This window comes from Liolophura sinensis, chromosome 1 (genome assembly GCF_032854445.1).
Source record: "Liolophura sinensis isolate JHLJ2023 chromosome 1, CUHK_Ljap_v2, whole genome shotgun sequence".
NCBI classification, from domain to species: domain Eukaryota; kingdom Metazoa; phylum Mollusca; class Polyplacophora; order Chitonida; family Chitonidae; genus Liolophura; species Liolophura sinensis.
Window position 1 is genome coordinate 56,858,106 of NC_088295.1, and position 26,800 is coordinate 56,884,905.

A 26,800-nucleotide genomic window follows, 5' to 3' on the forward strand; every position below is an offset into this window, starting at 1 on the left:
ACAAGCTTGATAATTCTTTGCAGGTTACACTTATATGTGCACCACACACCTCAGAAGTGTTCTCAACCTTGAACAGATCAAGAATTTGTCTAAAAATGCCTTCCAAACTATTAACATCCACACTTCCTTTAGGATATATAATGGAGGAGAAAAACATGAAATTAGTGAAATTAATTGATTTATTTGATTGGAGTTTGAATCTAAGTTCAGCTAGTTTTTACCCATATGACAGCAGTAAGGTGTGCAAGGCGGAGGAAACCAGATTGCCCACAGCAAACTACTGCCATTCACCCGGTACATAACAAACCCTGCTGAACTAGCCAGGACTGGACTTGAACCTACAACCTTACTGGTCAAATGTTGATTGTTTGCAGACTGAGCATGGCAGTTATAAAAGGATATAAGCTCTAGGTGGAGTGAACTCCCAGTTAAGGACTTGTTCCGTAATTGTCAAGAATCGGTTAAAGACAGCCATATTTTCCCGTGTCAGAGGACTGGGTTGATTCTCTAGTTCATGCAGGACTTTCAAAGAGAAGAGGAAGACCCGCTTCAGATCATTTTCCTGCAGGGGAGGAAAAAAAGAGAAGAGAGCTGTGAGTATTAGGTGTTCTTTTCATTGGTGTTTCATGTTAAAACTTTGGAGAAGCTACCAAACTTTTAATAGACGCTGATAACAATAATTATGTTCAATATCTGCTTATTACACGCACCAGGATTTCTCTTTTAAATGGAAAAACAAAAAATAAAGTGGTCATCAGTATAAAGGCCATAATCAATGATTGTTTTTTACATTTTTTTTTCACTGAATTAAATGCAGTCAAATTTTAACTGTATTAAAACTGAGTTTTATAGGACATATTGATGTTTTACATCGCCAAATGACTTAACACCAACTTTTCTCTGACCCTTAAATGATATTTCTGGTCAGATTAGCATTTTTGTACAAAGGCAGACATGACATCAGTCAGGGTTGTAGGAATTTTGTTACACCTTAACATAAAGGTAAAAACTTACTAATAAAGGTACAAAGTTATAGGTATTTTTTTTTTTTTTTTTTGACTTAATGTGAGTTGTGATTGCTACCAAAACTTCTTACCTCAAATATTCGTTTACACTTCATGTGGAATTCCCAAGTAAGTCCAACGGAGCTGGTCCTACTTGTTGTGGAGTACTCATTTAAGAGCGACATCAACATTGAACAGGCTACCAGTTGCTACAAACAGGGCACGAACACGAACATGAACACAGAATAAGTTAAATGAACTCAACCAAGAAAATAACAAAGATGATATTGAATTGTGCACAATAACATTTTTACTCATATTTCTCCTTGTTTGAAACAGTAAAACATTTGAGCAAAACTTGATATAAATTTAATGACAATTTACAAAATCATTTTCATTTTTTCCACGATAAATACCTCACAGGAAAATGAATTTCATTATAAAGCAAAAGATTGTTAATGTCAATGCTACTGGATACAAAATATGAACAGTTATTTCTTCTATACATGCTGCTGTCTGATATTACAACCAATCTGCATGTACATGTATTGCATTCTGGTCAAGAGCCACAAGCGTGTACCACCAAGGGAGGTAACTCCTTTAAAATCAGATCAATATAAGAAATGTTCAAAAACAGACAAAGCCATTTCAAGTTTTCATTTTGATTCAAATAAAATTTTGCACGTACCCTTGTTTACAGAAATGAGGGCATATAAAGGTAGGGGCAAAAATGTAAATTTTTTTGTAAACTTTCAAAAATTTGAGAGATCAAATGCAAATTTATCAAAAAAATATAAAAATGCAAGGAACAGGTCCGCACTGAATTACCACCTTTGAAGTCACTCTCTTTGAAGAGTGCATTTTTGCAAATTTCCAAACTACAGCAGCATAAGCGAGATGAAGGCATAGATTTAAGACAATTTTAAATTAGTAAATTTACTTGGAAAGCCCATGAGAAAGGTTATGTATCTTTTAATCCATTTGAAGGTGATTTCAAAACCCTGGCCCTAATTAAAACCAACAGACAGCTTCAGCGAACTCAAATATACATATATCACACTTCAACTGGAAAACATCGGCATTATTTTATATCATCTCGCACCATTTATACGACTCTCAAAGGCTGATATCATGTTTTTTTACATTCTGTTGACTAGAAATTATTTGTCACTCTTGTGACATAACCTCCATACTGCATGCTTTTATAGGTGAGACCTCGAGGGCAAGGGAGGTAATTCAGAACAGGCCTATTCAATTTTTTTAATATCTTGGCATGAATGACTTTCTTCACATACAGTACAAACAAACTGATTCAGAACATGACTGCTGACCATCGTAACATTTCCACTGCTGATGAGCTGGGAGATATCATCAAACAATCGGTCTGTGTTTGAGCTCTTAAGCTCCACTGTCCCTCTCTTCAGAATCACGGCGACAGTCTGTAATATCTGCTCTCTGACATAGCTCTGCAAACTGAAGGCAAAAATGAAAATTACAGTTTCAATATACCCTAATTTCTCAAACTTCTCCAATATGAAACAGTAACTTCCAGTGAAATTTATGCACAATTTAATTTGAAGTTGGATACAAAACAACATTTACTGGATACGTCTGTTTCAGGGATTCACAAAAAATATAATTTTATCAGTCAACACAAAATAATGTCTTCAGAATATGCATGAATAAACACCTTAAAAACGTGCAAAAGGGTTGAAGAATTACATCATGTTTTTCACATCATTCAAGAACGTTTCACTTTTACATTTACAGCCAGGTGTGTAGATTGTGAAAACTATGTGTTGTGGGAGGGGTGGGGATGAGGTGGGGGGTGGGGGTGATGGAGGGGTGTAGGTGGGGTGGGTGGGGGGGGGGGGGTGTTTTGTGGGTGTATGTGGTGTTTTGGGTGTTCCTGACCTTCCCTGTCAAACTACCTGCCATAAAGCTACAACCGAAAGGAGGTTGGTTCTAACACACAACATCACTGGTCAATCTCTATAACGCGCTCTCTCCAGGACACCTTATATGAATGAGCCACAAAATCCAGAAAGGTACCTACACTTAGAGATACTAAAACAAGTACTTAAACGGCATATAAAAAGCTTGGGTTTTATTTGTCACAATAGAGTATATGATGTGACCTTACATATATACAGGTACAAAAAAAGCTTCTCAGCTAACTTCTTGGGGTGTAAAAATGTCTTTAAACTGCAGTGTTCCTAAGACCTTAACGGTAAGTCCCACAAATAAGTAGCCTGCTGTGGTGACATCAACGGTGATAATTGTCAAAACTACTATGTTGAGGGGAGGGAAGAATTTGAATTGGGGAGTGCTATGCTGTTCCAGTGTTCCCTATGACGGCATCGATGACGGCATTTCTGAATATTTCCAAACCACTGACGGAAAAATATGCATAAAATAGAGGGGTAATTAGGAAATATACATCAAATTTTTTTTCTTCATTTTTTTGGCACATCTTTCTTTGTTTTCCTCAAAACCATACTCACAGTTTTATACATGTAGTATCTTTTCATATATCTTATAATCATGTGAGTGAACATGCTATTCAAACTCGTAACGATATATACTGTATCTCGATGACATGGCTGCAATACTGCCAAAGTTAAGCCACAATCATTCATTCCAGCACCGTCTTACGTGATATTCTGTGTGATATGTCTCAAAAGGTACGCTCTGAGGGATTCAATCTGACTGGAATCTAGCAGTGACCATTCCCTGATAATGCTCTCCTTTATTGTGGTAGCAGCTTGGAATAACACGTAGTCATTTTTACTGGTCTCTGTCAATAAAAAAAAAGTTATTATTAAAGTATGTAAACTGTATCGTTAACATTTTGGACATGGCACAGCATATGGTCTGTGAATTTATCAAAAAATATGAAAAATTCAATATTGACATCATTAATACCAAACATGAAAAAGTAGTGAAATAATAAAGCACAAATATTTTTCCCGATATTTTGCCCGGGTCTCCTTTTATAATTTACAGGATTCTTTTCAGAGCATATTAACATGCAGTTATGTACACATACATTTACATATATTTATAAGCAAGATCTGACTTAAATCCAATGATAAAACTTCAAAAACTGCAACTATACTTCCCATTAAATTTTTTTCAAAATTTATGTCTATATATCCTTACCTATCCTGCCCAGGTTATGGACTTTCAAGTTATGAACAGACAAAGTACCTGGAACTGAGTTATTTATAGCCTGCAATAGTGATCAGACTGATAGAGCCTGTATGGTTTGACAAGATGTAGATTTGGACATAAAGGGGCTCTAAAATACAACATCCTAAACAATGCAAACATGAAAACTTACCCAAGATATGTTTACAGGTATCATAAGGGAGTTTAGATTTTCTGAATGTGAGAATAACAGCTTCTGCAGTATGTCTTTGATCCGATGTCACAATATTTGGAGGGGCCTGAAAATAACATGGAATATTATATATTCATATATATACATAGTGCTGCCTCATTGGAATGCTATGCAGTTCTAAGATACTGTATACTGCTACAGAGGCGGTACCAAGATTAGCCATTTTTAGGAGACCATGCTAGTTCCTAGAGGGACACCTCTTGAAATCGTTCAGATTATTATTATTCTTCTTAGTCAACTCGTAAAACTGCAATATCTCAAAAACTATAAACGGTAGAAAAACCAAAAACTGGAGTCTGAATAAGGAAACAATAAAAAGCAAATTTTAACGTTTTGTGCTGTTTTACCAGTTACCTGATTTAGCAGCCATTTTGAATTTATTGATAAGCTAAAAAGATCTTCTTCTCCAAAACGGCTAAACCTATTCAGATGAACTTTTCGCTTGCGGTTTTTAGGTGGATTGCCCAATACATATTGTAAAAAACTTTTAGTTTTGTATGCAAATAAGGTCAAAACTGACCAATGAAATTGGCTCACAAGCAGGTCACAAAACTGCCTGAAATCATAAAACAAGCACACTATCTGGTGTGACATCACAAATATAATTCTGCAAGAATTATTTCTGTACTATGTGTTGTTTTCATGTTATGACTAAAAAAAAGCACTAAAAATTTTACAAAACCATCCATGTAAATAACACAGGAGCTTCGTGCTAGACTGCATGAAACAATTGACTGCAGTTTACCGTGGGAACCGGCATCAGCTCTGCAACAATGAAGATCAAAGCCGCCTAATCTCTATGCTAGTCTTCAGTACTTGGCCAATTTTAAATGATGCCTGGCAGTCTAGGGTTCAAATTCAACACATTCCTTTCCATTTTGTTTCTGTGCTTTTTCCCCACTGTCATGAACTGTATAGACACCAGGCTACCATTAGGTAGGGTAAAACACTAGTGGTATGGACCCCGGCAACGCTGTTGGATAACAGCTTTAATTTTATTTTCCTTTCCTTTATTTCATTTTATTTGACTGTTGCTTAATGCAATACTCTGGTGCTCAAAAATCATTCTCTTACTCAATGGTGGTCGGTTTAAAAACCTGACCACTGTTGTAGAAGTGAACTATTTTTGACAGCTGCATAAAACACCACTGAAATAATAAAATAACGCGAAAATTTTATCCCAACCAACAATCTCTAACTACAGAGCATGCAAGTCTGAAAGAGAATGTTGGGTGCAAACAAAATTTTCGTGGCCCATCACCCTGCCCGAAGTTGAATTCCAAACATGACAGACACTGATTTGAGTTGTCCGATTCAAAAGTTTAAACGGCTGGATTACTATTGAAAGATGGTTTACTGATGCCAGCTCTGACAGGTTTACAGTTTGTTCGACTCAGGGAATCAATGGATATCAAAAATAAGGTAGGGTTCAGGCTGCTTTGTTTTTGTAATGCCAGCTCTGACAGTTTGTTCGACTCAGGGAATCAATGGATATCAAAAATAAGGTAGGGTTCAAGCTGCTTTGTTTTTGTGAAGCTGTCCTCGTGGAAGTCTATATTACGGTAGTAACGTTCAGCTTTGCTTGGGCTACAGGGAGGTTGCATTGTCAGAAACTTCGGGCTACCGCCGCAGACGAATGAAGTACCACAACTGTTCCCCTTGTGCGCAGTCTCGATCTACCCAATGATAGCACCCGTTTATTTACACCTTTCCTACCCGGCCCTTCACTTCAATAACATTATCGAGCTTGCAACGTCAAACCGAAGTTAAACGTGAGCCCACGACAAATGGCACCTCAATAAAACCAAGAGGCACTTGCTAACTGACACATTTTCGGCTGATGGTTAACAGTGCTTAGGCGTGTGGCATTTTCAAACTTACCAACACGACTTGAGCAGCGTGCTCAAGTTCTTGCAGAGAAACACTCATTGTGACTTCCGCATAACTATAAATAAATAAAAAATCACTCTTTTCAAATAGCTAAATTTCGCCTAATGACGCTCTATACCGATCTTCCATTCAAAAGAGTTGACCAAGGTAGACAACTCCACGAGTAATTAAAGTACTGATCAAATAAGGAGAAAAGGAACGACATAAAACAAACAAAAAAAATACTCCATCAGAAAATGCCTTCAATCCCTTTCTCATTATTTTTCTTTTATTTCTGTACGGTTTTCTACAGTCCTATACTTGGTTTCATATCGAATGAACGAATGATTAAGCCAGTGGCTTAACCCAACATTGGCAATATTACAGCCATATAGCAGCGATGGTTTCATCATGGAGGTGGAACATTTTAACTTCATGGTTTCATAGACCATAAGGCGATAATCATCATAATCATACACCGTAGTGCTGTTTTATGTTAATTAGGTGTAAACATGTTATGTCTCAAACAGACAAAGCCAAGGCTTCACCATAGCTGACCACATCTACACGAGCATTCAGAAAAAGAAAATAAGGTGCACTTGAAACACACTTTTCTCACCACAAGGCTATCTAAGTTAAAGTTGGTCTCTAGGTGCATACTTGTTTCACGTCCTGAAGACTTCTACACTGTTGGCCTACGGTACCTCCCCCATTTTTTGTTTTGTTTTGTTTTTGTTTGTTTGTTTGTTGTTTTTTTGTTTTGATTTTGGGGGGGGGGAGTTGGTGTTGGGAAAAACCGGATCTATAAAAAGAAAGGGTTCCTCACATTACTGAGATATTTGATATTTATATGTTTGCACACTATTTTAGTAAAATTGAATAAAGTATTTTCCGAGTTAAATGTCATTTATCATTTCTTACCATGTACGTTCTTGTACCTATGAAATCATACCCACCCTCCACCAACCACCTCCCCGGCTAATAGGCAAACATTTTTCTACCTCCGACCATGGCTGAGGCCATTTCAGTATTCAAATGACAGACATGATTTATGCCTCTTCAAAGCATACTGATTCCAATATCGAATGAAATATCCGTAATCGGGAAATATTTTGCATGCTGGAGTTTGGTTAAAATTGTCTGTATGGCTTAAATGACAATTTTATGAAGAATGACAAGTCAGTTAATCACACGATTCTAACAAAACACAACTGTTCAAATACCACCAAAGAAGTCAATGCAGCTATGGTAGGAGTGAATGATTGAGTGAGTGTTTGGAGTTCAACGTCGTACTTAACAATTTTTCAGTCATATGACGACGAAGGAATCCTTAGGGTGTATGTAATGTGCCTCCTTGTTGCAGGACGGATTTCCACCACTCTTTTATCTAGTACTGCCTCACTGAGACGCCTCACCAAGGCAAGTAAGACGCCCCCGCCCGAGCCATTATACTGATACGGGTCAACCAGTCGTTGCACTATCCCCTTCATGTTGAACCCCAAGCGATGAAGTTACAACTTCCTCTTAGGTGTCACTCGACCCGGGATTGACCCTGGATCTAGCGTTCCCGAAGCGGACGCTCTAGCCATGGTAGGAGGAATTAAGATGTTGATTCACACCAACATGTCAGTAAAGTCAGCTGCCTGGTAGGTTTGTTTGAAACAGCTAATAGCTGTTTAACTCTATTACCACAATCTTACATTCACTTTCTCTTAAAAAAAAACTGGGTAGAGTTGTTACAGAAGCGACGTTCTCTTCAACATTTTCTGTACCTTCCCGTGTGATCTGTTAATGTCCATCGAAACAGCTCAGGCAACTCATCATGTGTGTGTGTGTAGGGGCGGGGGTGACAAAACCCCCGGCGGACATAAGCCCCTTGATCAGTATTATTATATTATATGGTAAATGACATAAGTTGTTTTCTTGTTTGAGAAAACTTAAAACATTCTCCCTGAAGTGACTTTTCAGATTTTATTGCATGTTTGCAAGTCAACAGAACCCCCCCCCCCCCCCCCCCATGTTTGTTAGACTGTCGGATATGTTTTGTCGGTTAATTAAGACGCGGGGTTTTTGTCCGCCGAGGTTTTTGTAAGCGGAGCTTTTCTCCGCCGGGGCTTTTGCATTGGATTTGGAAAACATAGACAGTTCGTATTATTAAAGTACTTTGATTTATTCAAAAGAAAGAATTTTAAATGATACAGGGATTTGCAATGTTGCGTCAGATTATTTGAAAATACGAGACCCTCCACTCATTTAATTCCTACTTAAGTGTCTGATTACACTTCTGGTAAATACAGCTGTGACTGTGAATCGTCAGAGTTTATTTATATCATCCGTATAAACATGCCTTAACTATTGACCTTAGTATTATAAATAATGATGATCTACGAAGTGCTAAAAGTAAAATTGCCCTTTCGGCACATAAATACTTTTGAAAGAAATGCTCTAAATGGGAGAAGGCAGGAACTTCAGTCCATGACACTTGGCTTTGGCTAGTAAAGAAAAAGGTTGTGTTTTTCCACCGTAACAACATTCCAGCCTTTGTGACAGCCAAAGAAGATCCTTCCAGGCATGTAAAAGGTATTTGACGACCTTCAGAGAAAATACATTATTGTTATGCCTCTCAAAGATATTATTGTTCCTGCAAACAAGCCCCTATTATTGCCACCGGTAACAGGTTTCTTGTAGAGGAGCTTAATATCACAACAACTCACGCAACTTCAACGCATTCTGTACTCTGGATGAACTCAGTCCTTCCGAAAACAGAGTATATTCCCAACCTTCCCGTCCGTACTTGGACAGAAATATACAAGAATGGTCCTATTAACGTACTGTATGTATGTATTTATTTATTTACTTATTTGATTGGTGTTTTACGCCGTACTCAGAAATATTTCACTTATACGATGGCGGCCAGCATAATGGTGAGAGGAAACCCTTCGAAGCGCGGGGGAAACCCACAATCATCCGCAGGTTGCTGCCAGACCGTCCCACGTACGATGTACTCTATTAACGTTATCTCTAATAGCATGTTAGCGCAATTGTAACCATACAGGTCTTCCATAAATGTATTCTGGCTTAAAGGATCACCCGTGCATGATGATGTATCAACTAAGGCCCATCCTAGAAGACGTCGGAAAGGTTATCCAGAGTGACATTGACCTTGATGTTGAACATATTCTGATCCAACTTTCGCTAATTTGTCACGTAAATCTGCCGCGCTGCAGTAATTTCATTGACACTATACATGTGGTTTCGTCTACTAATAAACGTTATAGGTTTCGTCCACTCATAAATCTCATGCGTTTCCTCCACTCCTTAATCTCACAATCGTGGCATACAAGTAAAATAATCTATTGTACGACATGTATAATATGCCAAAGGAATAAATAAATAAACAAATCGATCAATAAAAAAGTTAATTTTAAATTCCATTTATTCTACTTAAAATGGTGTACATCGCATATGAGACTGGTACCATTGTGTTTCCGGTAATGTTTTAGCTGTTTCTTCTGTTTTAGCGATTTTGTTGATTTTGTGAAAATACTGTTAAATTTAAGAGAATAGAAATGTGTTCAAGGCTTACAGAAATTACCACTAAACAGTCATTTTAGATATCAGCTGTATCAAAGCGTGGAGAGGTTATGGCTAATCCAGGTCACGCCTGAGTTTCTCAACGACTAATTTTCCGTTGATGACTTTGAATGTCTGACTGAAGTCTCCATGTCCAAAGGCTGGATGAGGCTGTGAGTTCCCTGAAACACAAGTCATACATAATGTTACAAGCTCTCCTGTCACACATGACTTCAGATGTGTAATACAATTTGTGTTTGATATGCAAATGATTATTAACCAAGTTAAATTGGGACATTACTATTTCTGTCAGATCTTGTTGAGTTTTGTTTTTCATACATAACAGGAATTCCAGCCTAAATGGTTAACACAAAAGCAGGAAACCTTTGGCTTTACCTTCTGCTAAGTTCTTGTTTTCCTGTTTAGGTTTCAGCCGTTGTGTGGAATTCTTTTTCCTGTGGCCAAATCGACGTCTTCCTTCTGCAATCAAATACACGAAGATTTTTAAGTTACTTGTAAACTTTAACAAATTACAATCCACTTAAACAACGAAGTTCTAATTAACACAACCAACCTTGAATCCGAATGAACATATTCAGCACAAACAGCAGAAACAACAGATAACGATTTACAAGTGGTATTAATCACAAATGTAAGGAGTATTAGAGTTTTTCTCATCAATGCAACCTGCACAGGAAAGAAAAAAGCAGACAAATAAAGTCTATACAAAATAACTATTGATGCATCGTTAGAAATCAGAAATAGGAACTTACTGGCCAAAGCCTTCTGTACATCCTTAATACTGTAGACGTAATGAGTGTTCACCCTTTTCTTCTTGCCTAGAAAGATAAATATTTGAGGATTAAGTCCAAAATCACACTGGCTAGATTTGCACGTTATACACACCGAAATGGTAAACAGTTATTTCAGTCAAGTTCCAGACAATGAGGATTTAACACTTTTGTTGTCTCTGTCTTGTGTGTTCACATCGAATATTTTGGACATTTCCAATAAAGTTAACGGACAGCAGCAATCAACACTAACCCCTGAGAACAACCATGACAAACAAAGGAAGTATTGGGATCCATGAGCCCAGATAGAAAAAGAAGTGTGGTCTGTGAAGAATTTCTCTGATCGTCATGTCCCGGATGTGGATGGAGGGCAAGGTATCAGTCGTCCGCCAGGTGGCCACGAGGAAATTGCCGGCATTTTCTAGGTCATCAGCAATACTGTCTGCCGGTTTGATGACACTTATAAGATTGCCGAAGGCGAAGTCAAAGCCCTGTAATTGACAATTTTGTATCCTTTTATGGATAGCCTACCTCCAACAGTCTTTTTACGACACATTTAATTGTTACAAATCTATCAGAGTATATATATATGGTCTCTAATTTCTATTAGTATTAATTTATAGGAAAACATTATTGATTATTACAGAACAATCCCAATCTAAAGTACAAATACAAAACAATTAAGGAAAGTACTAAAATCAACATGTTATGGTTCACTTACGTGGTAATATTTATGGAAATGTTAAGCAGTATAAGCTTACGTAAGTTATGTCTTCGGTCAGCTGGTCAATAGTAACCCATATGACCCTGGGGTCCAAGTCAGTCACCCGTGGGGTCTTGTATTCTAGCCATAGAGAGTTTCCATCAGACTCCTGTGTAGGCCGACATGAGCAAATGTCATCAAAGTTTTGTTCAGTCCCAACATCGAGTGGAGAGAAAAAGTAACCCATCCATTTCACAATACTGCTTGTGGACAAGGCCGTGACGTGTGTGTAACATGACATTATGAAAAGCAAATATATTCACGTACAAAGTAAAGGATTCTCTAATTTAAATTAAGTCGTAAAGATCTAGAATTTGAACTATTAACATTTTTATTTCAGCACAGTGTACGAGTAAAGCGATCTACTGTTTACACGTGCGGCTCTGTGTGTGATTTAACAGTAAACTATCAAGTGATGTAACGTTCTTACCCGTCCTCCTGATGCCAAAGCTGTCCAAATGTCACAAGTCCTGTGGATGTGACGGCTGAAGTGTGAGGGTCTGGTGGGACCCAGCCATTGATAGCCAGAGCCAAACAAACGGCTGAGACCGAGACGATACTGAACAGCATCGTGATCCCCTCCTGTACGGTCAAAACTAAGTCAAGAATAAACTTGCAAAAAACCTTCCTCAGCTGATAAATCGAACGAAAAAGCCGATCAAGCCGTACGATCGGTTGTAGGATGAAAACCACAACAGTTGGTCTCTGACGTTGTCGTTTGTGACGTCAAAGTGACCTTTTCGAACAAAGTGTCATCGCTTAACGCGTGACTTATGCCCCTTATTTGGTGACGTCACAGTGGGAATGTCAAAATATGACACAGTGTATAACTTGAGTTGGAAAGTCACACTTTCGTGTACGTGAACTACACAACGTGCCAGCATTACATTAGACTAGTGTCTGACTGAACTCTAACGCGGTGTTGTCCATGATTATAAGCTAACTAAAAATGTAACCTCCATGTTATAAGTGAAAAATTCTAGATGAGGACAAAATTCAAATGTAAGAATAAATCTAAAAGAACACCATTAGACACAGTTTAATTCCCCATCTGAGATGGAACAATGAGGGGATGAAGCTATTTATGGAAATACATTTGTGTCTTCACCATAGACAAAACATGTTGCCTCAACGTCAACGCATGCTGTTCTCTTAATGAACTCAGTCCTTACGAAAACAGAGTATGTCCCCTACCTTCCCGTCCGTACTTGGACAGTAATATACATGAAGAGTCCTATTGACGTACTGTATGTATTGATGTTTTTATATACTTGATTGGTTTGAATATTTCACTTATACGACGGCGGCCAGCATTATGGTGAGAGGAAACCGGGCAGAGCGCGGGGGAAACCCACAACCACTTGCAGGTTGCTGACAGACCTGCGCAGGGAGGATGTACTGTATTAACGTTATCTCTAATAGCATGTTAGCATATGTGTAACCATATTATAATTAACTACAAAATATGTTACAGGTCTTCCATAAATATATTCTGGCTTAAAGGATCACCACTGCATGATTATGTATCAACTAAAGCCCATCCTACAAGACGTCGAAAAGGTTCTCCAGAGTGACTTTGACTTTGATGTTGAATATATTCTAATACATTTTTCCCTAATTTGTCACGTAAATCTGCCACGCTGCAGTAATATCCTTCACACTATACATGCGCTTTCATCTACTAATAAATCTCATACATTTCCTCCACTCATAAATCTCATACGTTTCCTCCACTCCTAAATCTCACAATCGTGGCATACAAGTAAAATAATCTATTGTACAACATGCATAATATACCAAAGGAATAAATAAATAAACAAAAAAAATAAATAAAAAAGGTAATTTTAAATTCCATTTATTCTACTTAAAATGGTGTACATCGTATATTAGACTGGTACCATTCTGTTTCAGGTAATTTGTTTTTAGCGATTTTGTAAAAATGCTGTTAAATTTAAGAGAATAGAAATGTGTTCAAAGATTACAGAAATTACCACTAAACGGTCATTTTAGATATCAGTAATATCAAAGCGTGGAGAGGTTATGGCTAATCCAGGTCACGCCTGAGTTTCTCAACGACTAATTTGCCGTTGATGATTTTGAATGTCTGATTGAAGTCTCCATGTCCAAAGGCTGGTTGAGGCTGTGAGTTCCCTGAAACACAAGTCATACATAATGTTATAACAAGCTCTCCTGTAACACATGACTTCAGATGTGTAATACAATTTGTGTTTGATATGCAAATGATTATTAACCAAGTTAATTGGGACATTACTATTTCTGTCACATATTGTTGCGTTTTGTTTTTCATAAAGCAGGAAACCTTTGGCTTTACCTTCTGCTAAGTTCTTGTTTTCCTGTTTAGGTTTCAGCAGTTGTGTGGAAGTCTTTTTCCTGTGGCCAAATCGACGTCTTCCTTCTGCAATCAAATACACGAAGATTTTTAAGGTACTTGTAAACTTTAACAAATTACAATCCACTTAAACAACGAAGTTCTAATTAACACAACCGAGCTTGAATCCGAATGAACATATTCAGCACAAACAGCAGAAACAACAGATAACGATTTACAAGTGGTATTAATCACAAATGTATGGAGTATTAGAGTTTTCTCATAAATGCAACCTGTACAGGAAAGAAAAAAGCAAAGACAAATGAAGTCTATATAAAAAAAACTATTGATGCATCGTTAGAAATCAGAAATAGGAACTTACTGGCCAGAGCCTTCTGTACATCCTTAATACTGTAGACGTAATGAGTGTTCACCCTTTTCGTCTTGCCTAGAAAGATAAATATTTGAGGATTAAGTCCAAAATCACACTGGCTAGATTTGCACGTTATACACACCGAAATGGTAAACAGTTATTTCAATCAGGTTCCAGACTAAAGGCAATGAGGATTTAACACTTTTGTTGTCTCTGTCTTGTTTGTTCACATCGAATGTTTTGGACATTTCCAATAAAGTTAACGGACAGCAGCAATCAACACTAACCCCTGAGGACAACCATGACAAACAAAGGAAGTATTGGGATCCATGAGCCCAGATAGAAAAAGAAGTGTGGTCTGTGAAGAATTTCTCTGATCGTCATGTCCCGGATGTGGATGGAGGGCAAGGTATCAGTCGTCAGCCAGGTGGCCACGAGGAAATTGCCGGCATTTTCTCGGTCATCACCAATACTGTCTGCCGGTTTGATGACACTTATAAGATTGCCGAAGGCGAAGTCAAAGCCCTGTAATTGACAATTTTGTATCCTTTTATGGATAGCCTACCTCCAAAAGTGTTTATACGACACATTTAATTCTTACAAATCTATCAGAGTATATATATATGGTCTCTAATATCTATTAGTATTAATTTATAGGAAAAAATTATTGATTATTACAGAACAATCCCAATCTAAAGAACAAATACAAAACAATTAACGAAAGTACTAAAATCAACATGTTATGGTTCACTTACGTGGTAACATTTTTGGAAATGTTAAGGAGTATAAGCTTACGTCAGTTATGTCTTCGGTCAGCTGGTCAATAGTAACCCATATGACCCCGGGGTCCAAGTCAGTCACCCGTGGGGTCCTGTATTCTAGCCATAGAGAGTTTCCGTCAGAATCCTGTGTAGGCCGACATGAGCAAATGTCATCAAAGTTTTGTTCAGTCCCAACATCGAGTGGAGAGAAAAAGTAACCCATCCATTTCACAATACTACTTGTGGACAAGGCCGTGACGTGTCTGTAACATGACATTATGAAAAGCAAATACATTCGCATACAAAGTAAAGGATTCTCTAATTTAACTTAAGTCCTAAAGATCTAGAATTTGAACTATAACATTTTAATTTCAGCACAGTCTATGAGTAAAGCCATCTACTGTTTACACGTGCGGCTCTGTGTGTGATTTAACAGTAAACTATCAAGTGATGTAATGTTCTTACCCGTCCTCCTGATGCCAAAGCTGTCCAAATGTCACAAGTCCTGTGGATGTGACGACTGAAGTGTGAGGGTCTGGTGGGACCCAGCCATTGATAGCCAGAGCCAAACAAACGGCTGAGACCGAGACGATACTGAACAGCATCGTTGTCCCCTCCTGTACGTTCAAAACTAAGTCAAGGGTAAACTTGCAAAATCCTTCCTAAGCTGACAAATCGAAAGAAAAAGCCGATCAAGCCGTACAATCGGTTGTAGGATGAAAACCACAACAGTTGGTCTCTGACGTTGTCGTTTGTGACGTCAACGTGACCTTTTCGAACAAAGTGTCATCGCTTAACGCGTGACTTATGACCTCAATTTTGTGACGTCACAGTGGGAATGTCAAAATATGACACAGTGTATAACGTAAGTTGGAAAGTCATACTTTCGTGTACGTGAACTACCCAACGTGCCACCATTACATTAGACTAGTATATGACTGAACTCTAACGCGACGTTGCCCATAATTATAAGCTAACTAAAAACTTTAACTTCCATGTTATAAGTGAAAAATTCTAGATTAGAACAAAATTCAAATGTAAGAATAAATCTAAAAGAACACCATTAGACACAGTTTAATTCGCCATCTGAGATGGAACAATGAGAGGATGAAGCTATTTATGGAAATACATTTGTGTCTTCACCATAGACAAAACATGTTGCCTCAACTTCAACGCATTCTGTTCTCTGGATGAGCTGAGTCTTTGCAAAAACAGAGTATGTCCCCTACCTTCCCGTCCCTACTTGGACAGTAATATACATGAAGAGTCCTATTAACGTACTGTATGTATTGATTTTTTTATTTATTTCACTGGTTTGAATATTTCACTTATACGACGGCGGCCAGCATTATGGTGAGAGGAAACCGGGCAGAGCGCGGGGGAAACCCACAACCACTTGCAGGTTGCTGACAGACCTTCAAACGTCCGATGTACTGTATTAACGTTATCTCTAATAACAATTATTAACAATAATAATTAAGTACAAAATATGTTACAGGTCTTCCATAAATGTATTCTGGCTTCAAGGATCACCCGTGCATGATGATATATCAACTAAAGCGCATCCTACAAGACGTCGGAAAGGTTCTCCAGAGTGACATTGACCTTGATGTTGAATATATTCTAATCCATTTTTCCCTAATTTGTCACGTAAATCTGCCACGCTGCAGTAATATCCTTCACACTATACACGCGCTTTCATCTACTAATAAATCTCATACGTTTCCTCCACTCATAAATCTCATACGTTTCCTCCACTCCAAAATCTCACAATCGTGGCATACAAGTAAAATAATCTATTGTAAAACAAGCATACTATGCCAAAGGAATAAATAAATAAACAAATTAAAAAATAAAAATAGTAATTTTAAATTCCATTTATTCCACTTAAAATGGTGTACATGGCATGTTAGACTGGTACCATTCTGTTTCAGGTAATTTGTTTTAGCGATTTTAGAGAATAGAAAGGTGTTCAAAGGTTACAGAAATTACCACTAAACGGTCACTTTAGATATCAGTTGTATCAAAGCGTGGAGAGGTTATGGCTGATCCAGGTCACGCCTGAGTTTCTGAACGACTAATTTGCCGTTGATGATTTTGAAAGTCTGATTGAAGTCTCCATGTCCAAAGGCTGGTTGAGGCTGTGAGTTCCCTGAAACACAAGTCATACATAATGTTATAACAAACTCTCCTGTAACACATGACTTGTAACCGATGTCTAATACAATTTGTGTATGATATGCAAATGATTATTAACCAAGTTAATTGGGACATTACTATTTCTGTCACATATTGTTGTGTTTTGTTTTTCATACATAACAGGAATTCCAGCCTAAATGGTTAACACAAAAGCAGGAAACCTTTGGCTTTACCTTCTGCTAAGTTCTTGTTTTCCTGTTTAGGCTTCAGCAGTTGTGTGGAAGTCTTTTTCCTGTGGCCAAATCGACGTCTTCCTTCTGCAATCAAATACACGAAGATTTTTAAGTTACTTGTAAATTTTAACAAATTACAATCCACTTAAACAACGAAGTTCTAATTAACACAACCGAGCTTGAATCCGAATGAACATATTCAGCACAAACAGCAGAAACAACCAGATAACGATTTACAAGTGGTATTTATCACAAATGTAAGGAGTATTAAAGTTTGTCTCATAAATGCAACCTGTACAGGAAAGAAAAAAAGCAAAAACAAATGAAGTCTATATAAAAAAACTACTGATGCATCGTTAGAAATCAGAAATAGGAACTTACTGGCCAAAGCCTTCTGTACATCCTTAATACTGTAGACGTAATGAGTGTTCACCCTTTTCGTCTTGCCTAGAAAGATAAATATTTGAGGATTAAGTCCAAAATCACACTGGCTAGATTTGTACGTTATACACACCGAAATGGTAAACAGTTATTTTGGTCAAGTTCCAGACTAAAGGCAATGAGGATTTAATACTTTTGTTGTCTCTGTCTTGTGTGTTCACATCGAATGTTTTGGACATTTCCAATAAAGTTAACGGACAGCAGCAATCAACACTAACCTCTGAGAACAACCATGACAAACAAAGGAAGTATTGGGATCCATGAGCCCAGATAGAAAAAGAAGTGTGGTCTGTGAAGAGTTTCTCTGATCGTCGTGTCCCGCTTGTGGATGGAGGGCAAGGTATCAGTCGTCCTCCAGGTGGCCACGAGGAAATTGCCGGCATTTTCTCGGTCATCACCAATACTGTCTGCCGGTTTGATGACACTTATAAGATTGCCGAAGGCGAAGTCAAAGCCCTGTAATTGACAATTTTGTATCCTTTTATGGATAGCCTGCCTCCAACAGTCTTTTTACGACACATTTAATTGTTACAAATCTATCAGAGTATATATATATATGGTCTATTATATCTATTAGTATTAATTTATAGGAAAACATTATTGATTATTACAGAACAATCCTAATCTAAAGTACAAATACAAAACAATTAACGAAAGTACTAAAATCAACATGTTATGGTTCACATACTCGGTAACATTTATAGAAATGTTAAGGAGTATAAGCTTACGTCAGTTATGTCTTCTTTCAGCTGGTCAATAGTAACCCATATGACCCCGGGGTCCAAGTCAGTCACCCGTGGGGTCCTGTATTCTAGCCATAGAGAGTTTCCGTCAGACTCCTGTGTAGGCCGACATGAGCAAATGTCCTCAAAATTTTGTTCAGTCACAACATCGAGTGGAGAGAGAAAGTAACCCAACCATTTCACAATACTGCCTGTGGACAAGGCCGTGACGTGTCTGTAACATGGCATGTTATTATGAAAAGCAAATACAGTTTCGATCTACATGTATGCAAGCCCTGTTCTAACTAAAAGATTCTCTAATTAAACTTAAGTCCTAAAGATCTGGAATTTGAACTATAACATTTTAATTTCAGCACAGTGTGCGAGTAAAGCGATCTACTATTTACACTTGCAGCTCTGTGTGTGATGTAACAGTTAAACTATCAAGTGAAGTAACGTTCTTACCCGTCCTCCTGATGCCAACGCTGTCCAAATGTCACAAGTCCTGTGGATGTGACGGCTGAAGTGTGAGGGTCTGGTGGGACCCAGCCATTGATAGCCAGAGCCAAACAAACGGCTGAGACCGAGACGATACTGAACAGCATCGTTGTCCCCTCCTATACGGTTTAAACTAAATCAAGAATACACTTGGAAAAAACCTTCCTAAGCCGATAAAATCGAAAGAAAAAGCCGATCAAGCCGTACAATCGGTTGTAGGATGAAAACCACAACAGTTGGTCTCTGACGTTGTTGTCTATGACGTCAACGTGACCTTTTCGAACAAAGTGTCATCGCTTAGCGCGTGACTTATGACCTCAGTTTTGTGACGTCACAGTGGGAATATCAAAATATGACACAGTGTATAACACGACGCGACGTTGTCCATGATTATAAGCTAACTAAAAATTGACCGCCACCTTATAAGTGGAAAATTCTAGACTAGAACAAAATTCAAATGTAAGAATAAATCAAAAAGAATGCTACTAGACAGTTAAAATCCTCATCTGCATGAGACGGAAAAATCAGGAGATGAAGCTATGTATGGAAATAAATTTGTGTCTTCACCATAGACAAAGCATGTTGGAATGTTTAATATGATGTGATGTATTATTCACGAAAATTATGAAGAGCACCCTGCTATATAAATGACCGTAGAGGGGCACCGGAAAATCAAATTGAAAGCCTTCCGTAAGTCCAACGGTATGGAATCCATTTGTTCCTCGCGATCAAATGCATGCTTTCGCTAGTGCATCTATACACGGGTAAGCAAGTAAATCTGTCACAATCTATGCACGTGGACAAACCGTGCTGATATAATTTATTTATTTGGCTTAACGTCATATTGTTGGTAGAGCGTCCACTTTGGGAGGCGGTAGATCCAGGGTCAATCCTGGGTCGGGATACACCTAAGACTTTAAAAGAGGAAGTTGTAACTTCCTCGCTTGGCGTTCAGCATTTAGGGGAGAGTGCAACGACTGATTTACCCGTATCTATTTAATGGCTCGGGCGGGGCAGCTTACTTGCCTTCGGTAAGTCCTCAATAAAGCAGCACAAGATAAAAGAGCGGTGGAAATCCGTCCTGCAGCAAGGATGCACATTACCATAGACCTATCCTTATGCTATGGTATAATTCCAAGGTACCGTAACTATTTTAAATTCCAAGATTTCCATGTGGACAATTTTGGATTTGAAATTGTTATACTCTCAAAGAGAAATGAACACTTTGGGAGGCGGTAGATCCAGGGTCAATCCTGGGTCGGGATACACCTAAGACTTTAAAAGAGGAAGTTGTAACTTCCTCGCTTGGCGTTCAGCAATGAGGGGAGAGTGCAACGACTGATTTACCCGTATCTATATAATGGCTCGGGCGGGGCAGCTTACTTGCCTTCGGTAAGTCCTCAATAAAGCAGCACAAGATAAAAGAGCGGTGGAAATCCGTCCTGCAGCAAGGAGGCACATTACAATCACTCTAAGGATTCCTTCGTCGTCATATGACTAAAAAATTGTTAAGCACGACGTTAAACCCCAAGCACGCATTCACTCACTAACGCCATATTCAAGAATTTCTCATTTATTCAATGGCAATATTAGTTGAAGAAATTTGATTAACGAACGTTTAACAACATGCGCACACTGGTGTCCTCATCACTTTGACATTGTCAGCATTGCCAAACAACCAGTGTTTGAGAGTTGAGCAATCCCCAAATTCCCTGCCAAAGGTCGGGTTTGAACCGGCATATCAGGGTACTTTTAACATACTCACGAAAAATGTATACGGCTTTGTCAAGGCTTTTACCGATAAGAGTAAGCAGAGATATTGCAAAAACCCGACGGAAAAACGGCTGACGTCAATACAAACCATGATCAGTGGTGCATGCAGCCATTCAGTTCGTAGACACACCGCTAAAGGAGGATCTTGGGCGGATTGCTTGACTTACGTATACATTGTTTACATTAATATCACAAAACGCATAACAAATCCATTCAGAACAAATTCGTCCAAAGCATTCAGGATCTCATGTGTAAAAAAAGTTTCACATTCAGGCAAAGTTTCTATTGTCGTCGTTGCGAATAGACACTCGGGAATTAATAACTGAAATATTTCCTCCGCATGAGTGTTGGGAGTGTCGCTAAAAGAAATGACCTTTCCTTTCGACAATCTCCACAAACATTCACTGTTGACGATATGAACAATTTGTCTATTGGAGACAAAGTCTTTGTACGTAGTTCGCTTACTGCCCTATGTCCAGTCGGATCCCAGATTGGTTTAATGTTAAGGTTAATCCCTTAAGGTGACAGAAAAATTTGAATTTTATGTGTAGAAACTGGTTCACCACTGACTCCTATGTGACATTAATGACTTCTGTATGACACTGCTGACTCCTATCAAAGACTACTGACTCCTCTGAAATACTACTGACTCCTGTGTGATACAAACATAACTTCTATGAAACGCCACTGACAGCGAAATCAGACTCATGTGTGACACAACAGACTCATCTGAAACATCACTGACTCCTGTGTGATACCAGTGACTCCTGTGTGATACCAGTGACTCCTGCGTGATACCAGTGACTCCTGTGTGATACCAGTGACTCTTGTGTGACACAGCTAACTTCTGTATTACATTACTGACTACTGTGTCACACCACTGACTACTGAGTGACACCACTGACCTAGAGTGGCATTACTGACTCCTGTGTGAAATACCACTGATTTCTGTGTAATACTGCTACCTCCTATGTGAGTGAGTGAGTTCTTGGGGTTTAAGGTCGACTTAACAATTTTTCAGTCATGTGACGACAAAGGAGTCCTTAGAATGCATGTAATGTGCCTCCTTGTTGCAGCACGGATTTCCGTCGCTCTTTTATCTGGCGCTGCTTCAAAGCGACGACTTACCGAAGCAAGTAAGCGGCCCCAACCGAGACAAAATACTGATATGGGTCGCCCTGTCGTTCCACTATCCCCTTAATGCTGAACGTCAGGCGAGGAAGCTACAATTCCTCTTTTAAGGTTTTAGGTGTGACCCGACCCAGGATTGACCCTGCATCTACCGCCCCCGAAGCGGACGCTCTACCAAACTCCTATGTGACACCACTGACTAGTGAATAACACCACTGACCCTTGAGTGACACTACTGACACCTATGTAACATTACTGACTCATATGAAACACTACGGACTGCTGTGTAACACAGTTGACCACTATGAAACTCCACTGACTTCTGTGTAACAACACTAACTCTCGTGTTACACCACTGACTCCTATGTGACACCACTGGCTTTTGTGTAACACTACTGACTCTTATGTGACACTACTGACTCTTGTGTGACACTACTGACTCTTGTGTGACACAATTGACACAATCATCCTGCAGAATCATTGTTTTGAAATCATTTTATTCGATTGGAAAACTGTTACTAAAAAAATGATCTCTGCACAGGACAGTGTTTAATTGTCTTTTGTCTGATATACTTCTTTTCGGTGCCTTCTTTGCGTTTAAGCCCTTGACCATTGAGATTGTGTGTTCAAATCTAGTTCTCGCTGTTTTGTCTGAGGCTTTAAGGATGATTGTTAGGCATGTATACCTGGCAAAGGTATTTTAGTCCCGTCACTCCAGTTCCTTTCACGCTGATCTCAACGCCGGAATGTAAACGTCTTGAACTTGGCATCAGTCGATCAATCTAAGCTGCGCAACAGCATCACATTGACAGAACAATTAAAATTTAAATACACTTAGGAATAGCTCTGCCTTCAGACAATATTTTGATAAATGGAAAATTCCGTCCAGGAGAAATGTTTTATCTATATGCTAAATATTAAAAGAAGTAAAGATCTGTTACATTTGAATGTAAACTGTAACTCTTTGTAAAGTGGTCTTAGAATACCCATCGCCAAGTCATGTCCTGTTTTCCATGTCCTGTTTTTCCATAAACGTACCCTCCGTCATACATTCAGTTCAGTACTGTGCTAAAGTAACTAAAAACCCGGATAAGAGTTGCGGTGTTTCGGTTGATAGCGTACGAATATAGGCCTGTATATAGCTATACAAATGCACGTTTACGACTAAATGACGCATGACGCTTTAACTATAGCCTACTTCAGTCAAGATGGCGAGAAAGGTGGCCTTAAAATCTTAACAAGTTACAGTTTTCCTACAGTTTTACGATGGAATTCTACAGATGTCTGCTGGTCGCCTGTCTGCTATCGGCACATTGTGCTCTAACACAAGGTAAGCGGTTAACCATTTTGTATTAAGGACAAACTACGAGTAAGCTTAGATTTCCCATCATCTTTAAATTCTCTGCTCTTCCCGTCTGTATTGTATTATTTATTTCTTACTTTCACAAATCCTTTACGACGTGAAATCAAGAATATTTCACTTATACGACGTCTGTCAGCGTTATCGTGGGAGGAACCGGGCTGAGCTAATGTGCTGGCCCCACACCAGAGAAATTTGCTTAATGTAACTTCAAATTCAAACACCTGTTATTCTCAACACATCCATCCATTCATCCCAGGAAGGCATAAGCTAACACAAAAGAGAAACAAAAGAAAAAGTATGTAAATGGTTTCTAATTTATTTTACATTATTTATACATCCCTTTATTTGACGGGTGTATCAATTTAAATTTGTTTAAAAGGTTAATTAATTTCATTTTTTCTGTCATCTTAAGAACTTGGTCTACTTTGTGGTGATTTACAAACATGGGAAGTATACTGAAAATTAAACGGCTTTTAAAATGTTTCCAAAAATGGATCAGTGTGGAAACTCTTAAGACTTTGATTAGGTGAGAGAATTCATCAAGTAAAAACACAATCGTCTGCCTGCAATTTCGAACACCTGATTTTCGGGCACAATCATCATATCGACATATCGTCAAATCGACAAATCGTCAAATCGACAATCGACATATCGTCAAATCGACATATCGTCAAATCGTCAAATCTCCGAGCTGCGATACTGTTTGACAGATCTGTTAAACTGCTTTGTTCGTGGTCAGAAGAAATTTGCATTCGACCTATCCTTATGCTATGGTATAATTCCAAGGTACCGTAACTATTTTAAATTCCAAGACTTCCATGTGGACAATTTTGGATTTGAAATTGTTATACTCTCAAAGAGAAATGAACACGTTTATTTATGTATAGTGTCATTTATTCCCCATTTATGTTCCCAAATGCAGGTAAAGTCAGTGACGCCTGTCACGGGTCGTCAAACCTCAACCAAACTTACAACGTCTTGAAGTGCGAGGCCGGCACTCAGATTTGTATCACCGAGGTCAGAGTCTACACCAAGCAAGGCTGTCAACCTGTACAATATTTTACTCCCGCACCTCCAGAATGTTGTCGCCATGACCCTAACGAATGCAGTGAGGTCATCAGTTCTCCAGGCTTACAAAATATCTGTGATGGACGTAACCAATGCAGGGTGCAGTCGCCGTCTTCAAAAGTCATCATAACCCCGTGTCCTAGAGGCTTCAATATACAGAGTAGTGTCCGATCAGTTACTTACAGGTGCAGTTCTAGTGGTAAGTACACGCACCCGTGTTAATATAAGGTCTGATCTGATATCAGTACAAAACACCGCGTACCCTAGAGGTCTCCTGGGTTATTCTGATCAGGACTGGGGGATGATCCTCGATACAAAATAAGGAAGGGCTCCTTGTGCCCAGAAGGATAAAATTTGTAAGAATGAAATAAGGATTAACTTGGTTAATGGGGTGTTAAATATCATTAGACACTATCCAAGAAAATAGTTCGATGATTGTTTTTAGCTGTTTTTTTATTTGATTTGTGTTTTACGCCGTACTCAAGAATATTTCACCTATACGACAGCATTGTGGTGGGAGGAAACCGGGCAAAGCCCGGGGAAAACCCACGACCATCCGCAGGTTGCTGAAGGACCTTCACACGTACGATGGACTTGATGGACCTCCCATGGACTTGAACTCACAGTGACCGCATTGGTGAGAGGGTCCTGGGTCATTACCCTGCGCCAGCGCGTTAACCAACTTAGCCACGAAGGCACCGAAAATGTATTTGAAACACTATACAGGATGGGTTATTCTGACCGTATTGACTTATTGGATTTATTTGATTGGTGTTCTACGCAGCCCTCAAGGACATTTCACTGACCGTATTGCATAAGGCCAATGACGTCGCGTTAGGTTTTGACCATTTAACACACACAGATTGCTAGTGCATTCGAAATAAATGTAGATAGGCATATAAGGCTATGGATGTATTTCATAAAATGGACGTTGAAATAAATTTTTGTTAAAAACGGTATGACTGTGACGTCACTGATACCCTCTGTGTCCACACAGACTACCGTGGAATCTGATGTTTTCAAAGAATTTTACTCGGATCGAAAATTCGGAAAACCAAAAAATTTATGTGTTTCTTCACGACAGTTTAAAGTGTTTTCCTTGTCTGCTTGCACTGCACTCCCCTTAAAATTCTAAATGTATTTGGTTATGACGATCAGCTGCTTTAACGTTGTTTGAACATTTAATTTAGGATCGTGTTCAGAAACTGATTCAAACACTACAACAACAACAAGATCACCAAATGGGAGTTCAACAACGATTGTGCCACCGAAAGAGAGCCCCGAGAACAAACCTGCTGGTAAGACCACTGCTTCATGGTAAATCTATGCATTTATTCATTTCATTAGTGTTTCACGTTGTACACAAGAATATCTCACTTATACTATGGCGGCCAGCATTATATTGGAAGGAAACTGTTCAGGGCCCAAGGGAAGGTGAATCTATATGTTAACTCATTTTCTGTACTACATGAAGCAGAATGTCTCCATTTCTCGAAGTAAAATCTGCCAAAGTTTTCCTCTTTGCTCGTAATGTAATTGTATAATTGGTATAAGGCAAGGCAGGCTGGACATTATGTGAATGGCTAATTCTAGCCATACGGCTAAGGGTACACGCCCTTTGGACATTTCCAGAGTAAAGGTTACGTTAGACTGTTTAAAGCAATATGGAACGATAGGAGAACGCCAGATGCGTAAGTCAATTCGTCAAGCTACTATGCTTCATTCAGAGGTCTGTGGAACAGGTATGGTTGTGGACACAACATGATGTGATCGGCCTTATTCGCCTCGTGGAGAATTTCCAAGGCTGCCATTTTACATTCCAAGTCTCCTGAATTCCTGTCTCCCGACGCGGACAGCTTTACCTTTGACATCGTTTACTCTTGATGTAATCAAAACAACAAGAACACGTATATATTTGTGTATTTTGTAATATTTTCTCCAATGCTCTGTACACATGCAGGCAAAATTAGTGACGCCTGTCACGGGTCGTCAAGCCTCAACCAAACTTACAACGTCTTGAAGTGCGAGGCCGGCTCTCAGATTTGCATCACCGAGGTCAGAGTCTACACCAAGCAAGGATGTCAACCTGTACAATATTTTACTCCCGCACTCCCAGAATGTTGTCGCCATGACCCTAACGAATGCAGTGAGGTCATCAGTTCTCCAGGCTTACAAAATATCTGTGATGGACGTAACCAATGCAGGGTGCAGTCGCCGTCTTCAAAAGTCATCATAACCCCGTGTCCTAGAGGCTTCAATATACAGAGCAGTGTCCGATCAATTAGTTACAGGTGCAGTTCTAGTGGTAAGTACACGGACGTGTCTTTATACAACGTCTGAGCTGACCGTAGTAATATACAGAGGTCCTTGTGCTGTTCTTTTGGGATTTCGGATGAATCCTTGATAAACAATAAGAAATGGCTCCCTCGTACGTAGAAGGGGATGTCTTTCTCCACAAAATGAGGTTAATAAATGATCTTTTTTGTAAGAACTAAATTAATGAAGACTTAATGATCACTATAAGGTGTACAGAAAAATAAAATATTTTGAACAACATTTTCAACCG

At 38.8% G+C, this 26,800-nt stretch overlaps 3 protein-coding genes and 1 long non-coding RNA gene across 5 annotated transcripts in view; 1 reads left to right on the top strand and 3 right to left on the bottom strand.

Moving 5' to 3' along the window:
• Positions 1-6,419, bottom strand: part of LOC135470274 (exportin-4-like) — a 35,083-nt gene extending 28,664 nt beyond the window's left edge. The window contains exons 1-6 of the mRNA XM_064749116.1: positions 6,289-6,419; positions 4,348-4,453; positions 3,660-3,801; positions 2,336-2,477; positions 1,097-1,213; positions 403-562 (exon numbers count right to left, since the gene is read on the bottom strand). Coding sequence (XP_064605186.1) covers positions 403-562; positions 1,097-1,213; positions 2,336-2,477; positions 3,660-3,801; positions 4,348-4,453; positions 6,289-6,336 — 715 coding nt within the window. The 5' untranslated portion in view covers positions 6,337-6,419. The remainder of the gene's footprint in view (positions 1-402; positions 563-1,096; positions 1,214-2,335; positions 2,478-3,659; positions 3,802-4,347; positions 4,454-6,288) is intronic.
• A 3,382-nt stretch (positions 6,420-9,801) lies between these two features.
• On the bottom strand, positions 9,802-11,636 carry LOC135462116 (uncharacterized). Its single transcript, XM_064739476.1, has 5 exons — positions 11,402-11,636; positions 10,894-11,131; positions 10,623-10,688; positions 10,246-10,329; positions 9,802-10,031 (listed from the first exon to the last, which is right to left on the bottom strand). Exons 1-5 carry the CDS (start codon positions 11,588-11,590, stop codon positions 9,925-9,927), a joined length of 684 nt encoding a protein of 227 aa, XP_064595546.1. The 5' UTR covers positions 11,591-11,636; the 3' UTR covers positions 9,802-9,924.
• Positions 11,637-13,378: 1,742 nt separating this feature from the next.
• On the bottom strand, positions 13,379-14,315 carry LOC135467627 (uncharacterized). Its single transcript, XR_010444166.1, has 3 exons — positions 14,115-14,315; positions 13,736-13,819; positions 13,379-13,554 (listed from the first exon to the last, which is right to left on the bottom strand). It is a non-coding gene; the product is annotated as an uncharacterized LOC135467627 (long non-coding RNA).
• Positions 14,316-22,780: 8,465 nt separating this feature from the next.
• Positions 22,781-26,800, top strand: part of LOC135472484 (mucin-2-like) — an 8,656-nt gene continuing 4,636 nt past the window's right edge. The window contains exons 1-4 of one of the 2 annotated variants that reach the window (XM_064752016.1): positions 22,781-23,133; positions 24,089-24,433; positions 25,425-25,532; positions 26,195-26,539. In XM_064752016.1, coding sequence (XP_064608086.1) covers positions 23,070-23,133; positions 24,089-24,433; positions 25,425-25,532; positions 26,195-26,539 — 862 coding nt within the window. In that variant the 5' untranslated portion in view covers positions 22,781-23,069. The remainder of the gene's footprint in view (positions 23,134-24,088; positions 24,434-25,424; positions 25,533-26,194; positions 26,540-26,800) is intronic. The other variant, XM_064752009.1, reaches the window with a different exon arrangement.

Coding starts and splice junctions, on each gene's coding strand:
- LOC135462116 (XM_064739476.1), bottom strand. CDS start 11,590: ATGGGTTACTTTTTCTCTCCACTCGATGTTGGGACTGAACAAAACTTT. Junction 11,132..11,401: donor TGACCGAAGACATAACTTAC/GTAAGCTTATAC, acceptor TGTCAATTACAG/GGCTTTGACTTCGCCTTCGG. Junction 10,689..10,893: donor TGTCATGGTTGTTCTCAGGG/GTTAGTGTTGAT, acceptor TTATCTTTCTAG/GCAAGAAGAAAAGGGTGAAC.